Source organism: Chrysemys picta, chromosome 8, assembly GCF_011386835.1.
Source record: "Chrysemys picta bellii isolate R12L10 chromosome 8, ASM1138683v2, whole genome shotgun sequence".
NCBI classification, from domain to species: Eukaryota; Metazoa; Chordata; order Testudines; family Emydidae; genus Chrysemys; species Chrysemys picta.
The window spans coordinates 24453469-24475235 of NC_088798.1; the positions used below are offsets into that span (position 1 = coordinate 24453469).

At 40.4% G+C, this 21767-nt stretch overlaps 2 protein-coding genes across 2 annotated transcripts in view; one reads left to right on the top strand and one right to left on the bottom strand.

Moving 5' to 3' along the window:
- ST6GALNAC5 (ST6 N-acetylgalactosaminide alpha-2,6-sialyltransferase 5) overlaps nucleotides 1-21767 on the top strand; it is a 160014-nt gene that overhangs the window by 130865 nt on the left and 7382 nt on the right. The window lies entirely within an intron of this gene.
- PIGK (phosphatidylinositol glycan anchor biosynthesis class K) overlaps nucleotides 1-21767 on the bottom strand; it is a 114567-nt gene that overhangs the window by 22219 nt on the left and 70581 nt on the right. Inside the window, exon 10 of the mRNA XM_005302399.5 lies at nucleotides 8885-8960. Coding sequence (XP_005302456.2) covers nucleotides 8885-8960 — 76 coding nt within the window. The remainder of the gene's footprint in view (nucleotides 1-8884; nucleotides 8961-21767) is intronic.

A 21767-nucleotide genomic window follows, 5' to 3' on the forward strand; every position in this document is an offset into this window, starting at 1 on the left:
CGCTAGCAGAGAATGTGGGATGTAAAGACAGAAGGAATTTCCATAGCATGAATACATTGGTAATCTATGCCCTAAAAATAAAGTTCCCCATAATGACTGCTAAATTTCTAGGATTCAGGAAGCAGTGTTTAAAGAGAAAAAACTTATGTCAATGAAGATTTCAGATGTCTACTTATCCTACATCTTGAAGATAAGGAACAGAAATTCTCCATGGTATTTTGACTTGATGAAATAGACATGAAGAACTAGATCCTTGACTGTGGTTGAGGATCACACAGCACAGATCCTGGGGAGCGGGGGGGGGGGGAGGGGTCATGGCTAAAACTCCCCCTAACACCTCCTTTGCTAAAGAAGAAAGGAAGGGAGTGGTATAGGAACCACTATACCTGTTCTGTGCCACTGGAGGATTTCCCTTATACTGGCATAATCCCCTCATGCCCATTTATGCCAACTTTACAGGAAGAATCCACCAGCAGTACAATGCAAAGCAGTTCCACCACACTGCTGGCTGTCGCCAAAAGTCTGCTAGATAACTGTTATGGAAGTGATGCACTTATTTTGTGTCTTAAATTTCTTCTGAATGTATGAGATGGGTCAAAATTATAAAGTACTGGGGGGAGGGATAGCTCAGTGGTTTGAACATTGGCCTGCTAAACCCAAGGTTGTGAGTTCAATCCTTGAGGGGGACACTTAGGGATCTAGGGCAAAAATCTGTCTGGGGATTGGTCCTGCTTTGAGCAGTGGGTTGGACTAGATGACCTCCTGAGTCCCTTCCAACCCTGATATTCTATATTATCCAAAAACAACAAGGAGTCTGGTGGCACCTTAAAGACTAACAGATTTATTTGGTCATAAGCTTTCCAGGGTAAAAACCTCACCTCTTCGGATGCATCAGGTTTCTGTAGTTTCATTTATTCCTTAGATAGAAAGATCATTTTGAAAAAGTCAGCTATGCACTATAATAGAGTAGAACATCACTAATACACACACAATGTTGTGAATTAGTGAGTATCTGAACACATCAAAACAGTGTACTTCGTTTATTAGACAAATGTGGTTTAATTTTAATTCTTTATGATAATACTTCACAGCATTTTGGGAAATACTGTAGTACATTAATGTAACAACTTTGATTAGTATGCGGCCTTGTTAGAGCATTCTGCTATTTAGCCTTTGCATGAGAAATGGCAAGGGCCAACCTCATTTTTACATATTAGAAAAGTGCAAGCCAGTGAGATTCCATGGTAATTGAAAAGATGAAAATTAATTTGAAATGTTACGTCCGGCATTATAGGTTCTGTAATTCAACTAAAAGCAAATCAGCATTTGGGGTTGTTGTTTTTTTTAATGACTTCTTGAAGTGAAAGCCAGAGAAATAGATGATGGCACTGTTTGTCTCAGCTAGCTTTGTATAACTTAGTGGAAGTTATCATGGCAATCAATCATTTGCTTGACTTTATAAAGGAAGCATGAGCATGTGAACATCTTTCAGTTTTGGGGCAGTAAGACAGTATTCCCATCATAATTTTTTGATCATCCTTAACCTTGGAGTTCATCCACATTTCTTTCGGAGTGGCCAGATGAGCAAATAGCAGCCAGGAACTTGCTCTTGCATGCATACAATTTTGGCAGCATCTCTCTTCAGTGCTCTATGTCCATTCACATTGTGGAAGTTGGCAATAACCTACACCAGCATTTGGTCCTATTGACAGAATGTTTGTTTTACTTCTCTTGGGTACAGAAGTAGCTATCGTTGACCTTGGGGTATTGTGAGGTTGCAAGGCATGAAAAGCAGAAGCTATAGAAAGCCCAACAATTCCCACATAAGCCTAGTAGTGAAAGAAACTAGATTCACAGCACAGCAGCTAGATCTTAGGAAGGGGACTCAGAGCTGCTGTTACAAAGTGAAAAGGAGATGGAACCCAGCATGTGGGTGCGCGCGCACACACACACACACACACACACACTGAAAATGACACTCAGTGTGTCCATTTCTAACTTTCTTCAGCATTAACAGACCCCACAAATCCTAGAGACTGAAAAGGTAGAACAATGAGTGCAATATATTGCATTTTACCACAGCATACAACAGTAACCAGCATCCCTAACCTTGAGAATGTTGGCTTAAATTCAATCACTGGAGGAGATGGAACCCACACATTCTGATGACCATCACCAAGCATCGTAGTTTTCCACATCTAGTCCAAGATGTACAGAAGCACTGATATGGCCACTGATTGCCTTCCATCTACTCTCTTGCAGTCACAGGAGACGGCAGCACTAAAGGAGACAGCTGAACAAACACACAGCTGCTGTTGATCAAACCTGCAGAAGAGGAGGAGGAGCTCCACTGTGGCCTGGTCTACACTGCAGGAGGAATCGATCTAAGTTACGCAACTTCAGTTATGTGAAAAACGTAGCTGAAGTCAACGTACTTAGATCGACTTACCGTGGTGTCTTCGCTGTAGTGAGTCGACTGTTGCCGCTCCCCCATCGACTCTGCCTGTGCCTCTTGCCGAGCTGGAGTACAGGAGTTGACAGGAGAGCATTTGGGAATCGATTTATCGTGTCTAGACTAGACATGATAAATCGGTCCCCGCTGGATCGATCGCTGCCCGCCGATCCAGCTGGTAGTGAAGACATACCCATAGTGAGAGATGGAGAAATGCAGGACTTTTCTTCTTGACCACTTGCTTGGTGATTCTGACTCATGGCATCACTAGGCAGAGGGAATACATTCTATACATAGAATATGTGTATCTTGTATACAAACACACAGTAATTTAGGATACCCACCTTAAAGGGGCTTGATTTTCAGAGAGGAGTTGTGTAGCAATTCCTAAAAACACTTTTACGTGTCAAGTTGAGCACTCAAAAAATCATTGGTTGCTTTTGAAAACTGTGCCCTATACATTTGAAAATGAAGTAAAATCTTCAATATGAGTTTCATTCATCAATGTATTTTTATCTCCAGATAAATTGTTCTAATCCAATATCAGTGTCTGCATCTAAACAACTAAAACCTGTATTGCCTTTGTTCTCTTACTAAGCATTTTATGTGCCTGATGAAAATTTTAAAAACCCTTAACTCATTTTATAAAAGATTAATAAAATTTACACAGTGATAATCACCATTTTATTTTCAACCAATTAAAGTGAAATGAACCTAATAACACGTAAACAAATTAATTCTGACCCATCTGTTTGTCACTGTTTAACAAAGCAGGAAGTATTTTCCATAGAAAGTACCATTTTTTTTAAGTTAAACTTAAAATCTTAATTTCAAATTTAGTCTATGAAAGAAAAACTGAGTAGTTTAATTGCAAATTAATGTCTGTTAAGTAACTGTAAAATGCAATTATATTGGAAATCATCTGTTTCTTCTGCATTATTCCTCCAAGGGGGTATCCCTTCACTGGATTGCATTGCTCGCACAGGTTTCCCAACAGATAAGTTCAGCAAATTTTAATAAGGTTATAGTGGAAAGTATTAGTTCATTCATCCAAAGATGACTCCCATCATCCACTACTTCCCTAGGAGTTAACCAATCCAAAGAGCAATGAAATCAGGTGTTTCTCAGCAAAAGACAGTTTTAAATAAGTTATTAAAAGCAACTAATGAAAAAAGATTGTATTATAAATACGCTAGAGATGACAGCTTAATGTGTAGTTCTGGTGCTGCTTGGAGCTGACATGCCGTCGTCTTAAGGAGAAATGTCACCACCTGTCTCCTTTGCAAGTGAGATTGTGTGTGTGTGTGTGTGTGTGTGTGTGTGTGTGTGTGTGTGTGTGTGTGTGTGTGTGTGTGTGTGTGTGTGTGTAACAATATTCTTCCTATGGGCTGGGTTGGTGTGAAGATTTCACCAGTGAAGCGGAACATGAATGTCAGCTCCATATGTCAGTAAGGGGGCCACAACAAGATTGTTTCATATGGAAGTGGCAGCTTGTACTCGCTGCCTTGAACCCACAGGCATGGTGATAGCCACTTCCCCAACCTCTCATCTGGGTGAAAAAAGCAGGGAAGGAATATCTCCGTAGATCCTCGTTCTAGGGATGCCTACAGGAGACATGCATCCCTTCCTCATGGAGGAAGCCAGGAGAGACAACAGTTTAAATCCTTGGGTGCTGACAGATTCTCCCAGAAGTGCTGTTTGTAAAATACTAGATTCAAGAAGGAAATGTCTTTGGGTAGGTGCAGAGGGAAAAGATTCCATTCTGAGCCAAGACAGGTGAGAATGAAGATCCCTGCTGTCAGGAACAGGCTCTCACTGTTGGAGCTCTGCCAAAGTAGTATGCACTGGAGGTGCAAGGAACCATCCTCATGGTCGGCTTTCATTATAGTTACTGGACTACATTTTGAAAGCCCTTACCAGGATCAGTACTAGCTTCTGTGCATTGGATTGTTGTTGTTTTTATTAAGTATTTCTGTGTTATAGGCCCTCACAAAGAACAGCAAAAACAAAGCATTTTAGAAACCCGAACACTGTACATTTTACTTTCTTGACATACGAACACGGTTTCAGTATTTTCCTTCAAATTTCGCAAAAAACCTCTCTCCTTTATACTTGTGGGCATGATTCTTCTCCCAGCTAAATCAACAAAGAACAGGAATAACTTCACTGAAAATGAATGAATTTACATAGCACTGTAAAACTAGAGAGATCGGAATCAGGTCCCGAGAATAAACAAACAAGAGATGGGGGGAGTTTTGGGGCCAAAGTGAGATAAGGGCTGAAAACAGAGATGAAAATGAAACCTTGGTTGCACGGTTAACTGTGGAACTACTGTGCTGAGCAGTTCCGTAATTACCTTTGACAATCACTAACTGCTCCAACCACAATCTTGGTCTCTCTGCTCCCCTTCTACAGCTCTGAAGACCCCTTATCCATTTTCTTCCTTTAATTTTTCATTTGATTCCCCATGTTGCAGTCCTCATCCTTCCAGCTATGGATTGGATGAGACAGTCAAAACTGTGCATTAAGACCCTAATACAACAAAAGATTTAACTAATGTAAGTAGTCCCAACTACTCACATGCTTAAAATGAATCAAGTGCCTAAGTGCTTTGCTGAACTGGAACCTCAGTGGCAAAAGCAAGTTCTTGTTGAGCAATGCAAAGGTACACTTACCCTAGAGGATTAATTTAATATAGTAATCTCTTGGGGTTACAGTCATAATTATTTCCCCTTAACAGTTATTTCTAGAAAAGCAATTTTTTTAGTTGCTAATTTTGAAGGTTTCTGTTCTCAAATTAGGATCAAATAGTTCTCTGGGGAAATGAAACAGTAATTTATTTGCTAAGTTTAAGTACAAAAAAAAGCAACAAAGGGATACTAGATACATTAGGATATTCATTTACTAGTTTCTATAGCAATGTCTGTTTTCACCAGACAAGTAGAGTACATATAGGAATGCTCAACCCTTCAGAAGTAAATGCAGAGCATTCTAGGTCGCACCCCTAGTGTGGGCCTCCCACCCCCGCCTTAGAGCAGACTGACAAGCTGTACTGAACCTTAAAGTTACTATTACAAACAAAAATCTAAACTATTGTACTGTTCCATAATGCTAAAGTGTTTTCGCTTAATATGATCAGTATTTAACAAAGGACTGGAAGAAATAAGCATCCAATTTGATTCTGGCCTCAAGTTGCCACTTAAGCTTTCAATTATAACAAAATTAAGAGATTGGACACTTATCATTGAAACATCCCTTTCATCAATAAAATATCTGTAATGTTACTGGGCTACATCATATGAGGATAGTTCAAATATCAAGCCCCAATTTAAGCAAGGTGAATAAGCATGTGCCTAAATTTAAGTGCATGAGAAGCTCCACTGAAGTTAGGCACATGTTTAAATACCTTGCTGAACTGAGGCCCTACTAATGAATGTTTTGTATATGATGAACAAAAACAGAATCTTCCAACATACAATTTATTTTTCTTCCAAATTTGACTTGTTAACATTTTTCTGTACCCTCTCACTAGAACAAAATAAAAGCAGAATTAAAAACAAACAAAAGAACAGAACTGAAATACCTCCTAACTTTTTTGCCTTTTTATACACAAACTCAATCCAAATTTGTCTGCACATATTAGCGTACAAAAAAACCCTCAAATTTTTAGGATGTCTTCTGTAGTATTCTCGTTAAGCTTGACTAAGCTATTTTAAAACTTAATTTAAATATTTTTGTTCAAGAGTACGTGATTACTTCATGCTACTTACAGGATATTTTAAGAATCAAAGAGCCGTCATGTTGATTTCTAATGTCTTGGCAATTCATTCTGTACAGGCTGTCAACCAGTTGGCTGCCACAGCTCCTTCTACCTAGTAATGTAATATTTTAAAACCAGGTTGTGTGTCCATTTTACATGAATGCTTGTTTTATAGCTGATTTACATTTTACATTAATGGTTGTCCAGGCTCTTCCTTTTCCAATTACTTAAAATGTTTTTAAATCTAATGTTTGTGCTTTTTGTTTTAGACTGGTAAAGCAATTATCTTCCTCTTTTGTGTATTCTGATTTGCTCTATATTCAGAAAATTGGTGGTTTACGTTTTAATATTAATACTCCCTTTGGTTTTTATCCTTTCATTTCTTGTGTGTCTGTATATTTAAATTAATTGTGCGCTAATGTATTGAGTTTGATATAATTATTCAATTTAGAATGGCTAAACTCTATGCTGCTGTTGTCCTATTTTTATACTAATATGGTAACAGATTACTACTAATACAAGAGAAGTGCTGTGTTGAAGTCAAAATTGGGTGCAGTGTTTCCTTTTGATATGTAATAAGCAATTCAAGATGTACTGTACCTGAATTTTTGTCAGTGAGCAAACAAACGAGAAATCAAAGAGAAGGCTTTTAATGGCTACCATATTACAGTGGTTTAAAAACTGGAGAAAATATTAGAGGTAATGTTTAAGGACCTCAAGAAACAGTGATGGACATTTGGTGATATCCAGAATACCAACAAACTTATGGTACCATTTGAATAGAGTTGCCAGCTATCTATTAGGCTATTCCAAATATTTAAGATACAGGTCATCACATTATCAGGCAAAAGAAAGTAAATGTGAAACATCCCCAATCATTAACATAGGGAATATGCTGCTTGTCCTTTTCTTCAAAAAGAGTGCCTTGTGTGACAAAGTTACATTTATGAAGAAACTGACAAGAATGTGAAAGCAGCTACTTTGTAAGAGATGGACATCCAGTGTAATGTAGAGCAGTTTCTGGGTTGCTCTAAATTCCACCTTTGGCAATGACCCCCACCCCCCCGCCCCAAGGGGCTACTTCCGGAGCAGAGATTGCCAGGGCTAGGAAGTCACATACTCCCTAGATAAGGGCCTCCAAGGGGGTGGCATAGAGCTTTACAACATCCTATGCCAAGGAAATCCCTAGGTAACTGGGTCTGTCTAGCTGCTTTGCACCAGATGACAGGAAGGATCTGGTCCTATACTATTGGTAAGCTTCTGTTATAGCAACGAGATAAAGTATATGAAAATCATATTTCTGCCTTCCCACAATGCAGTAGTCCATTGCAAGACATCACACAATAACCAAATGAACCATCCATGGTTATTAATTTCTTTATGCTGTAAAAATATTACTGTGACATTTAATCTGGCCAGCCATCTTAAAGGTTAATTCTCTTTCCTGTTTCAGATTTTCCTCTAGGTGAACCAATCTGTGCAGTTCCTATTTACCTATTCCAAACAACCCACAAACTGTTTCACTGCTCACTCTCACTGTTAAGAACATATTGACTTGCTGCCTGCTCTGTTGTTTAATTCATTTATGCTGAGAGTCAGGCATGAAGACAGAATTTTAAATGTGACATTTGCAGGCTGTTGGGTCATCTGAAGCTCTGACAACACCAGGGAATTCCTGACATACAAACTGGTCCTGATTTCCAATCTCCAATGTTCTGAACACATCAGATATTCTTCCCGGAGGTGCAGATTTCAGCCAAAAAAAAAAAAAAATTAAAATCCCTTGTGTTCACATCTTGCAGAAAAGGCCTGTACACTTGAAAGTTTTAAAATAAAGCCCATGTTTCCTTTAAGCTAAAATTGGCATTGCCTGCAGCAAGCAATTCAACTGCAAAGAAACACTCTGATTGACAAAGATATTTGGAAAGATCTACAACAACAACAACAATTAATAAATACTCATAGGATATTCTCAGCAACTTTGACATTTGGTGGATTTCCATTTTCTCCTGTTGATCTATCATGGTTCAAAGTCAATTGTGTCCGAAGGCCAGAGCTGTAGATTATCTGCCATCTAGACAATATTAACATCTGGCCCAGTGGGCCAGCAGTTAATTACAGCCACAATTAGAATGAAATACCTAAGGCAAAACTCTACCAACAGTGCTTTTTGTTGTGATACCAGCTATGCTGCACAAGGAACAGAAAGTATGATGGCACTACTGTAGTTGGAAATGGAAATGTTACTCAGACCTCATTCAGAATTATATTGGGAAGGGAAATTGTTTTCCCTGTTCAACTCTTCATTACAAATACACTGTGATAATGGTATTGTAATTTAGCTGCTTTTTCAAAGACAGCAGGCATGTTGTGATTCGGGTCAAGATGCAAGTTGGAAGAAATCTAGTTCTGGTTTTTAGGGAAAAAAATTAAAAAAATTTAACTGCACCTTGTGCCATCAGTGAAGTCAGAATTCTTGTGTCATCCTGCAAATATCCTTTCATTGCTGTGCTTTGAATAAGACTTTCATGATTTAATAGCTGTCATCTAAAGTTTGTGAGTGCCTCTAGCATAAGCACATTGATTCTGTAAAACCTAACAAAAGTATTACATTTTAAAGATTATGAATCTTGCCTATTCTGAAAGAAAATACTTGTAATGGAAAGGCATACCTGGTGTATTATCTGAGCTACAGGAAGCTGTTCAGCATATTTTAGTGGTTCTGTTGCCATCTCATCACTTGGAACCCTGAAAATAAATGAAGTTCATATTACTAAATGTTCTTACAATTATTACAAAAAACAAACTCCTGGAATTAAAAACCAAAAAACTACATTACTACTAAATACCGTTTGAAATGTTACATCTAGAGCAGTGGTCCACAAACTAGGGCCACCACTTGTTCAAGGAAAGCCCTTGGTGGGCCGGGCCAGTTCGTTTACCTGCCGCGTCCGCAGGTTCGGCTGATCGCGGCACCCACTGGCCGCAGTTCGCTGCTCCAGGCCAATGAGGGCTGCAGGAAGCGGCGTGGGCTGAGGGACGTGCTGGCCACACGTCCCTCGGCCCGCGCCACTTCTTGCAGCCCTCATTGGCCTGGAGCTGCGAACTGCGGTCAGCGTGCACCGCGATCAGCCGAACCTGCGGACGCGGCAGGTAAACGAACCGGCCTGGCCCGCCAGGGGCTTTCCCTGAACAAGCGGCGGCCCTAATTTGAGAACCACTGATCTAGAGGGAACAATGTTTTGCTTCATTATAATCAGAAAAGTAAATCCCCACCTTAAAATAGTTTTTAAAAGTGACAGAAAATAATAAGACAAGTTAGGGTAAATAAAACTTGTGTGTTACTCATGGCTGCTGTTTTTCACTGGAATAATTCAAATATGTAGGAAGTTTAAAATCAGCAGGCGGAAACCTGAGAAAACCTTTTAATTTTGTTTTACGTGAATTCAGCTGGTGAAAGATGCTTGCCTGATCTCCCTGGAGAATTAAGTTGTTTGTTTACAGAACAGGTGCAGCACTGGCAATGACAGTGCAAGCTTCTCCATATGGTCCCACTAAGGTAACTCAAATGTGACACCACCACAAGCAAGAGGATAAATCATTCTCCTTCCCTTCACTGCCAAAAATGCCAATCAGTGCCAGCTGCAGTGGCGAGTTTAACAACGCAACCACTTGTCCACTTTGAACTGGAGTAAGACCTCCAGCTGGCTACCCCACTGATATGCTGCTGAAACTGTACACTAGGTTTCCTTGTCATTAAACCCAAATAGAGCAGTTTCCTTGCTCTCAAAGTGACAGAGAGAGAGAGAGAGAGAGAGAGAGAGAGAGGCCCAGAAAGAAATCCAGTTAGCGTAGTATCTCTCTAGGAAAGAAAAAGGGGAAGCTGATTAGTAGGGAAAACCATTCTCAGGAACTCATTGAGTCTAAACCTGCTCCAATGTGTACACTCATGTACACTTTCAAAGTGGATTTCAATCTTGGAGCCTCACTAGACAGCTCTCTGCTCCTGGATCCCCAACTACCAACAATGGCCAGAAATACTCTCTCTCATCTTCAGCTGACCAGAAAATTGAGCTCTTTCCTCTCCTGTACAGCACCTGCTTCAGGTCACCAATGCTTTGGTTACTTCTTTGGTTGGAAACATGGTGTGTCTGGGACTAACCATCTAGGCTGCTCAGTCTCTTCATCTAGTGCAGAATGCAGCTGCCTACCCCTCTCAGTAGGGAAGAATTGTGAAAGCATATTACTGGCTGTCTACCAATATAGACGCCGACTTCCCCTGTCTCCCATGGGTGGTCGACCCCAACTCTGCCTCTGGCCCTGCCCCCACGCCACCCCTTCCACAAGGCCCCGCCCCTTGGCACCACCATTCCAACTTTTCCACAAAGTCCCCGCCCCAACTCTGCCCCCTCCCTGCCCCTATTCCAATTCCTTCCCCAAATCCCCGCCCCGGCCCCACCTCTTCCCATCTCCTCCACTGAGCGCGCCACATTCCCGCTCCTCCCCCTCCCTCCCGGAGCGTGCTAAAGCTGCCAAATGGCTGTTTGGCGGCAGCCGGGCGGGAAGCGCTGGGAGGTAGGCAGAGGAGCAGGGACGCGGTGCGCTCACGGGAGGAGGAGATAGGGCGGAGGGTGAGGGGAGCTTGGCGGCCAGGGGATGCAGAGCACCTACTAATTTTTCCCCATGGGTGCTCCAGCCCCGGAGCACCCACGGAGTCGGCGCCTATGGCTACCAGCAAACTCAAGGTGCTGGTTGTCTTTTGGGAGCCACAATGAACAGCTCACCCCATGGTTCAATATAGAACTGTACCTCGTTTTAACCTTCCCTTTGAACAGAACACTCAGTTTAAGATTGAGTTAGGTATGCTTGTAGGAGAGGAGTATCACTATATCATTGTATTAAACATTAGTACCAAAAATATGGCTTTGTTCTTCCATGGCCCTATGTAAACATAATTATGACAATTATTATTCTGGAGACAAGTTAACCTGTAGGAAGGGAAGGATGAGGACAAAAAGGGATAAGAAAAGGGAAACAAATTTTAAAGGTGTTTTTTGAACATCTCTCTATCCAGCAGTGTGGACCACCCCATCCTTTTCTGACCCCACCTACTGCCCAGCCCCCTTCTTCTTTTTGCCCCAATGTACATTTTGGAATTTTCCTGTTTCAGCTGGAGGGAAAGACTGAGGTCGTCTCTTTTGGGGGCTGTTTGCTGCAACAAATTCTTAGTACAAAAGCCAATCAGGGCAGAAGAATTAAAGTAGTCAGAGTAATATGCATAATCACTGTGTGATTTTTGAGAAATAACTCCGCTGATTATGCAAATCCCTATACTCTGATTGGCTAGCTGTCATTATTAGCCCACTAGGACATAAGGATCTGCATCCGGTATAGTTATTAAGAAATAACCATACAGTGATTATGCAAATCTGATATCCACAACCAGAGTGCAGAGAATTGCACAACTGAGAAAAAACCCTCTAGTTATCCATCAGCAGCTGTTACAGCATTCATGCACTCGGCCTGGTTGAGACAATACCATTTGATTGGAACTGCACAGAAACTGTTAGTATCTCTGCTATAAACTAAGGTAACTGCCCTGGAATCCTTGCTTTTCATACCCTCGGACAACTGTGGATATACTTTATGGCACTGATGTTCTTTATACCTCAATGGGGATGGGGTTCACTTACACCAACTATGGCTTTGATCCTTGCAAGGTGTGCAGCAGGAAGTGAGATGTTGTCATAGTCCAGATCAAGTCTCAGTAGAGACTATGAGTGGGCATATAGCCAAGGGTCCTCTATGGCATGGAGAACCAAATCCACAAAGTGAAAATCTCAAACTACTTGTGCATCCAATCCCTTACTCTCTCACGTCCACAGGGCAAGAGAGGGGTAGGCTGTGGTGGAAAATTGATTTGCCTGACGAGACAGGCCTAAGTGCAGTCCTCAGGAAACCAAATCAGGTTCTTAGTTATGTGCACCCCTCTTTGGGCTTTCTAGTACACACATATGCCATACCATGCTATACCTAGCCAACAGGACTACACAAGAACTTTGCTATTTCTCTCCTAGAGATCAGACTTCTTAATCATGCGAGCCTCTGTTGTTTGCATGCTTTTATACAAACTGGATAAAAGTAAAGGTTCTCTGATCTTGAAGGAAGTTGCAGCAACCAAAATGTTGATACTCCTGTTTGAAAAAAATCTCCAAAGACACATTTTAGTAAAGCAGAACTTCACTAACTTGTGCTAATAACTGATCTGTGAATAACCACTGTGAATCAACAAGTTTTGAGAATTAGCAAGTAATAAAACAATTTAGAAAAGATAGTTCATAACAAATTTACTTTGCTCATTTGGCATGTGCAGTCCAATTTTCATTATTTATGATACTACACTGTACCAGTAAACCTACTGTATAATATTTTGTAAAATGCATGAGGTCTTACTAGGATGAGAGCTCCTTATGGCTCCATACTCACAGATCTTTCCTGACAAGAATGGAGAGGGGTGGGGGACTTGTTTTTATAAACTCTGTGAATTATGGAACATGCAGGTTAGTGAAATAATTAAGTTATGGGCCCATGGATGGATGGATTTCTCTCTCACTTTTTGTCTGCCGGGGGGGGGGGGGGTTGTATGTATGTTTTACAAAAGCCTCTCTAGACATTTTGCTCCCAGTTCCCTTCCCTTCTGATCGACCTTAGAGCTGTTCAACTTGATAAATAGTTTGTTACAGAACAGTCCTATTTTTCTAATGGCATTCTGATGCATTTATTATAACACCTGCATCCTTGGCTCTGCTCTGAGGGAGCCAAGATAGAGCTACTGTTATGGTCTCAGTTGAGAGCTGTGTATATGTTGTGATATTAAGCGTGTCTATTATGGGTGTCATTCCCCTTAACTCAAAAAGTGTGCAACCTTCCGACAAGCTCCTAGGCATTATGGTAATACATATAAATAGTAAAATAATTAATAACAACCACCATCATCACAGGAAAGTATTTCCTTATTTAGTGTCTTCACTTAACATTCATACCATGTCTTTATCCAGGTTCAATTCAGAACAGGTTTCAAAGACCTATGAGCTGATGTACACTAGAAAAGTTGTACCACTATAACTATGTCAGTTGGGGGGAGTCAATTTTTACTTATACAGTTATAAGAGTATAAGTCCTAGTGCAGACAGAGTTATACCACTGTAAATGTACCTTACACTATTAGAGCTTATTTCACTTTTGAGACGCATGGTTTTCCTTTTCTGAGGGGGGGCACAGACGATGGGAGAAGCACGATAGGAGAGGCTGGCTCTTTTCTGCTTTTCTTCACTGGAGAGGGTAGAAAGGTGAAGGGCTGCCCTGCTTCCTCTTCTCCATTTCAGAGTGGAAGAAAAGACCAGGTTAGAAGAAATGGCACCTCCCACCAAGGTCATCCTGACTCTGATTGTCCTCTTCACAGCGAGATCAAAGGAAGGTAGCACTAGTACCTCTTCAGAAGAACCCCCTAAAGCAGAGCCTGGAGGTATGCATCTATTCTGAGAGAAGATGGACATCAGGAAAAAAATAACTGGACTCTGCTGTGAAAAACTACTTATCTTATTGAGCCCCTCAGGGATTTGTCAGTTGATGGAAGTGTGCTTGATCACAGATGACGTATTTTTTGGACTATAATTTCACAAAATCCACTAGCTTCACCATTTAGTTCATTTATATTTCACACTTGGATCTTTATAAAATTAAAAGCTAATTTACTTTAATGCAAGCTTCTTTGTGCTTTTAAAATAATTCTATTATAAACACACAGACACTTTGAATTAATTAATTTTCCAACCAGCAATAGGCCTTTCTGTCCCAATTGAGCATGACAGCAGACTACTGCCAACAGTGTCAATACAAGCTAGCACACTAGCGTATAAAACAGTATTCCAGTATGCCCGACATCTGGTAATGAAGAGCATAAGGAGATTTTGATTCTCACGAAGGAGAGGGGAGAGAGACATGAAATCAGAGGAGAATTAGGAAACAGCAAGAGATATCAAAAGAATATCTTGAAAAAATTAAATTTGAAAGCAATTTCTGTATTGCTGCTGTGACTGCTCTTAGACAAGGGGAAGGGAGCAGAAGCCACAGAAAGTGAAGGTAATTCTAGTAAAATGTGTCAAGATATTTAGTGAGGAAGCAGATTTGTTATTTATATAATGTCGTGTGGGCACATGCTGTTTTGCAATAGGCAGCAAGTGCTAAAGAAAGAACTAAATCCCTATCACCAAGAGATGGCATATTACAATATGGGATAGGCACATTTTAATACTCATGAGTATGGCTAGATTCTGGTATAACACTGAGAACAACATGTAGTCACTACAGCTCATATGATTCACCCCAGAAAAGGAGGGCTTCCGGGAAATTTTTAAGAGCTGGAAAGGATGGGACTTGGTAAACAGGACACACCAGAATATGTGGTTGCTTTGAGACTGCAAAACACTGAATAGTTGTCTAGGCAATTGTGGGCTAGCAAGGGTAGACATTTGTTCCTTTGCCTAGAGTCACCAGCTTTGTTGGTCTACACTGACTGAGTAGCTGTTCCAGGCATAAGAGCAGCACGACAGAAGAAATGCTGCAAGTGACAACAAAGTCACTATGTGGTAGCAGAATGCAAAGAGTGTAGCAATGGCCTGAGACAGATATCTAGAGCGAAAGAGAAAACAGTGGGGGTGAAAATATTAATTTAAAATCTTGTCTGGCATCAATAGCTTTACTGTCTATAAATACATGAACAAGTTTGCATCTGGCAATAAAAACAACACAAAATAACAGTACTTTATGCACCACATCAGAGAAAGTTATTAGGTTCCCCATTAAAGAGACTGAAATGGGCTATATCTGGTTTGAGTGAATAGTTTTTAAAATTGACCATTGAGAAATTTATGTACTATATCGAGACTAGAGAAGATTAAGAATTTAAACCTTAGTTTAATGCCATCTACCTGCTCCACCTGTTAAGTCCTAGCTTTACATGTTCTTAAACAGAACAGGTTTAGATGGTAAGAGTATCACTCAGCACCAACGATCATGCAAAGCACCAAACCATGGAAAGCATTACTCCTCCCTGGAAGTAGTACAATTAAACTCCACAATGGGTGCTAATCAAACTCTTCTTACCTTTCCAGGAGGTGAACGTTTCCCCTACAGATATGCTCAACTATATTATTTGACTAAAATGGGGGAATATTAAAAAGTAAAGTAAGTGTTTCAAAGAGATTTCTTACAGAACTTCTCCTTTACCCCTATCCATTTTCTCAGTTAGATAGATGAATATTCAGGTGATTTAAGAATATATTTCAGCACAAAACACTTTGTGCTGACATATTTTGTCTTAGGTAGTGCAAATATCATATACACATGCCAATCAGAACATGTGGTGTACCTCATCCAGTGCACTAAATGCTTCAGTTTTAACTATGTGGTGCACCTAGTACTCAACACAATTTCACTCACTTCCATTTCATTGTACCTTGGTAAACTGGACAGCTGGCAGCTTACCTTGGGTGACCTTGCATGACTGTCTAGCAGAACGCTAACGTGTATGTTTTGTAGATCATTACTGTGGAGCCCTCAAAGTCACGTCTTCTAATGGGCAAGCGATTAGTGCATATTCAAGGATGAGGTGAGGAGGGAGCTATGGCTACAATGGAAATATGCAGACATCTCATGATTCATGAATACTGCCAGGCATGCCAAGATCTGTTAATAGGGGAATTTGCTCCATGATGCTTATAGGACCTCCTCCAGTAGTGGCATGGCATTAAAGATGTTTTAAAAAGAAGATAATCCGTAAAGCAATATGTAAACAATACATGCATCTTATCTAGACAATAATGAAAATGTATACCTGAGGCAGAAATGATCTTTGAAATCATGAAAAAAATTACTCTGAATGCTGCACAGGTAATCAGAGGGGTGTCACCTCCCTATACACCAATATCCCTCACAACGATGGCATTCTGCCTGCCTCAAATTTTTACAAGATAATGGACAACATTCAGATATCCACCCCAAACACATTGCCAAAATCATCCATTTAATCCTCACGCATAACAATTTCACATTTAACAACACACACTTTGTCCAAGTGTTTGGAACAGCTACAGGGATCGGATGCCTCCCCAATGTGTCAACCTCTTCATGGACCACCCTGAAGAAGACTTTCTGGACAAATGCACCACAAAATCAATGATATACCTGAGATACCTCAATGATATTTTTATCTTCTACACCAGTGGTCTCCAAACTTTTTTGATTGTTCAGTAAAAAATTTTTGAGCACGCACCCCCTGCCACGCCAAAACAAACAAACAAACAAAGCCGCTCGGACTCCCGCCCGAAGTGCCGAAGCAAATAAATAAATAAATAAAAATAAAACCGCTCCTCCTGCCGCGCACCCCCAAGGATCCTCTTGCACACCCCACTTTGGAGATCACTGTTCTACACAGCCAACCTAAATTCCCTCACAGATTTCCACCACAACTTCAACCACCACCACCCTCCATTAAACTCTCCCTAGAACACTCCCACACTAGCATCGACTTCCAGGACACCCAAATCAGGTTCAATAATGGAACCCTACAGACACTATTTACAAGAAACCCATGGGTCACCACACTTATCTTCATAAGCCCAGTAACCATCCTCAACACATCAAGAAATCTGTTTATCTACAGTCAGGGACTCAGATACCACATAATATGCTCTGAGGCAGTGGTTCTCAACCTGTGGCCAATGTGACATCCTCAGGGACATACAGGTATTATTGGATGCAGCCCATAATGGTAAATAGGTTGAGAACCACTGCTCTGAGGAGAAAGTTCGAAATATACATCTTCACACACTTAAACTGCCTTTGTTAAGCAAGGACATTCCACCAGAGAAATAGATCACATCATGAAACAGGCCACCCAAATACCCTGAGAAAACATGCTTCAATATAGAAATAAGACCCTCTCCAACTGCACACTCCTAGTTGTCACTTACCACCCCACACTGGAATCCATACGGGGTATCATCACACAACTACAACCCATATTCAATGGGGACCACATCCTGAAAGAAATCTTTCCTAATCCTCTTCTTCTGGCCCTCAAAAAAACCCTAACCTCATCATCAGAAGCAAGCTCTGACAGAGCAGGACATACCAACTCAAAGCAGAACCAGACTCTGCCAGAACAACAGATGCAAAACCTGTAGACATATCTCCACTGCTACGATGATCAACACCCCCCAACCAACGCATCTTTCAAGATCCATGGGTCCTACACATGTCTATCACAACATGTGGTGTACCTCATCCAGTGCACTGAATGCTTCAGTATCAACTATGTTACTGGGGGTCATAGTGGATCACAAGCTAAATATGAGTCAACAGCGTAACACTATTGAAAAAAAAAGAAAAGAAAAAAAGCAAACATCATTCTGGGAGTACTAGCAGGGGTGTTATAAGCAAGACACAAGAATTAATTCTTCCACTCTGCTCCACGCTCATTAGGCCCCAGTTAGAGTACTGTGTTCAGTTCTGAGCATCTCATCTCAGGAAAGATGTGGACAAAATGGAGAAAGTCCAGAGAAGAGCAACAAAAATGATTAAAGGTCTAGAAAACATAACATGAAGGAACATTTGTTTAGTCTGGAGAAGAGAAGACAGAGAGGACATGATAAAATTTTTAAGTCATAAAAGGTTGTTACGGAAGCGGGGGGGGAGGGGGAAGAGGAATTGTTTTCCTTAACCTCTGAGGATAGGACAAGAAGCAATGGGCTTATATCGCAGCAAGGGCAGTTTAGGTTGGACATTAGGAAAAACTTTCTATCAGAGCGGTTAAGCCCTGGAATAAATTGCCTAGGGAGGTTATGGAATCTCCATCATTGGAGATTTTTTAAAAGCAGGTTAGACAAACACAGGGATGGTCTAGATAATACTTAGTCCTGCCATGAGTGCAGGGGACTGGACTAGATGACCTCTCAAGGTCCCTTCCAGTCCTACAATTGTATGATTCTATGTGGGTGAAACCAGACAATCACTATGCTCTCAAATGAACTCCCACAGAAAAATGATAAAAGACAAATACGCCACATCACTTGTGAGTGAACACTTTTCACAAAGCGATCACTGTATATCTGGCCTCAGTCCTCCTATTCAAAGGAAACCTGCACAACACCTTCAAAAGACGAGCCTGGGAGTGTAAATTCATAACTTTGTTAAATACTAAAAATCATGGACTGAATAGAGACACTTATTGCAACAATTTATAACTCACTTACCCCTCCCTTTAGCTTCCCTCTCCCCTAATCCCCCAATGATTGGAGAGGTGTTATGGGCCACTTCACCTTGAATCATCCCCTGAAATGGGTGTTAACTACTTATGCTAAACAATCTGTTCCACTTTGTATTCTGTGTCACTCTGAGTGCAATTCCATGACCTGAAGAAGAGCTCTGTGTAAGCTTGAAAGCTTGTCTCTCTCTCTCTCTCACCAACACAAGTTGGTCCAATAAAAAGATAAAATGCCTCACTCACCTTGTCTCTCTAATGTAAGATAATAGTTAGTTGGTGCCCCAGCTAACAAACCAGTGGTCTCTGTTTAATACTCGGGTTAGGTTCCTTTATTACTAAACCAGCAGAGTTTGGGAGAAACAGAAGGCAAGGAATGCCCTAAATCACACTCGCTCTCTGCCAAATTCTCCAGCAAACTCAGTAATGCTGCTGACAGACTCCGGATGCAGCACAGAACAGCCCTTCTGTTCAGTTATGTGGAGGAGGAAAAAATTGCAGAGCTCCTTGGTGCTTCTACTCCCACTAGCAAAACAAATAATCCCAGGTGAAAATAAATCCACAACCAGTTACAGCTTTACTTTAAATTTGGTATCACTTTATAGTTAAGAATAATCTGAGATTTAAAATAATACTTAAGGTCACAAATTGTTTTGGAAATAATCACTATTTAATGCACAATCTCTTTTTTAATGAATCAAAGCAAGATACAAAACAGGTCTAGGAAATGAGAACACTGGAGGAAACTATTTCTACTGAGAAAAATATTAGCATGTTCTGAGTTTGAAACACTGCTTCTTTTTAATAGCATAAAGACGGAAGTCTATCCACCCATCCCTGGGGCACTTCACTGCTTGACTGCTCATTGCATCTTGCACATCCCATTATAGTTGGGATACATCCTGAGCTTTGCATCTTCCACTCATGACAATACTCACAACAATCCATTCTTCACCTTTGCTCCTTGTAGCAAAAGCAAAAAAGTGATGAAAACAAAAGTCAACACCACCCAGAAACTTCTGACTGAATTTCAATGAAAGCTTAACAAAACAAAAATAAGAAAAAACCCAAAACAAAACCAAAAAACCCAGAGAGTCACAACTATCAGTCAGAAGGCTCCAATACTATTTAGATAACAATAGTGCTATAAACAAGATGGTACACCCTGCTGCACCTAGATAACCCTGTTAGCTAAAAGTTTTGGGAACAATTATCAGCAGTGCAGTGGTTAATAATTACATGGGACCAAACACCATAATCTATCAGAACATGGAGAGTCACCAAAAATCAACAGCGAGCTGCTCTTAAAAACTAACAGCAGGTTGTGCCAGGATATGGATACTGACCATTAAGTGGTTATAACTAGGACTTACACTTATCAACCCATTAAGATCATCCTTTCATCCCACTGTTTCCGCCTGGCTTGCTTCAGATTCAAGAGAACTGTTGTGCATTAGTTTATACTGTCAAGGCTTACTTTGCAACCAGAAGCATTTTTAATTTTTTTAAATTAGATTCTCATTTTGCTTAGATTTACAGAGTAAATTTTTCACAACAGATCTTAAGTTCTCACATTTTCTTCACCTACAGTATATAGTTCTATTTTCCCAGTTCATGAATCATGCAATGTACCAGCTCAGCTCTAATTTCTCACGGGACTGTTGGCTCCATCACAAGAGTCAGCTCGCTACTTTGGTCTCAAGTAGTGGTGGCAACTTCATCAGATCCAGTTTTACGTCTCCCTTTGGGATTTTAGACTTCCTACTACTTATGGCCCTGTGAGAAAAACATTGTAAATGTAGACCATTGGTCTCTGTGCTTTTACTGACAATAGCAACTCTGTTGTAGTGCTGACACAATATTAGTTTGTCAGCATTTCTGCTATCTATCTCATTTTTCTAGGGTATATAAGTTGGCTATAGAATTGTAGTCAAGATTGAAATTTAGCATACAAATACTTTTTCATTTACCAAACAGTGGGAGAAAAAACCTCTCTGATCAGCAGTGTTAAACTACAGGAATGAGAGAAAAAGGTTAGCATTGTCAAATATACTTTTACATTCCTATAAATATTCACAAGACTTCATTCCAGTACAAATAATGGGTAAGCCAGTAAGTCCAAAATACCTCCAAGTATTTTGGGCATTTTGAAAATGAACAACTGTATTCTAAAATGTGGCTTCCTGTATTGTAAGTGTACAGGTAGGTCTGCCCTGAAAAATAAATGCAGCATTTGATCCTCTTGGATAAAACACTTTCAGTGATATATATACAGAGAAAAGAACACAGACACAGAGAGGATTCAGAGGCAGTATACTATAGAATTTAGCTAACCATGTTTTTCCTTTTTAAAGAGGATTTTGTTTATAATGGTTCCTTTCTATGAACAACCCTAAGTACACCACATATTGCCATGCCAGAAAGAATTTAGGACAGTATCGTGTCTCCACCAATGGCCAACATGGAATGCTTCAAAAGGCCTAAGTGACTTTCCCCAATGCACCTCAATGTTCAGTGCTATACTGCTGAGAATGTTAGGAGTGGCATTTTTTATTTTTATTTTTTTGGTCCCCCCGCTGCACAGGAAATGCATCTATCTTTTTAAGGTTCTGTCAATCTTACCTCCCAGACTGTGATTTTCAGTAATTTATGGAGGAGTTCTGTATTTATTTGCTTGGTTTTTGTTCGTATTTTTAGTAACAGACCAAACTGAAAAATCCAAACTCATTGTTATAATATATTCACTCAAGCCAAGAGACTTCAGGCTATTGGACCATGGATTAACTAATCTGTGATCCTAAAGAACAGTCAGCCTTCCTCTCAATATTGCCATTTTACAGTTTGCTTTGCTATCTTTATTTATTCAGTATTTCAAAATATGAATTACAATGATGAGTCAGTTTCATTGCAATTCTACTGCTCTCTGCTTAAGGTAATATGAACTGAAACGGAATATAAAATGATCGGTATATAAGTTCCCCATGACATACTGAATGGATTCCCCCACAGCCAAGATTTTTTCTTTCTGAGGATAACGGAATCCACCTCCTTGAACTACCTAAGCTGATATGCCTACTCATTCACATGGTTATTCACAGTCAGCTCCAATTCTATGCAGCATTTTTTAGATTCATAGACTTTAAGGTCAGAAGGGACCATTATGATCATCTGGTCTGACCCCCTGCACGCTGCAGGCCATAAAACCGTCCCCACCCCTTCCCTGGACTCTGCTG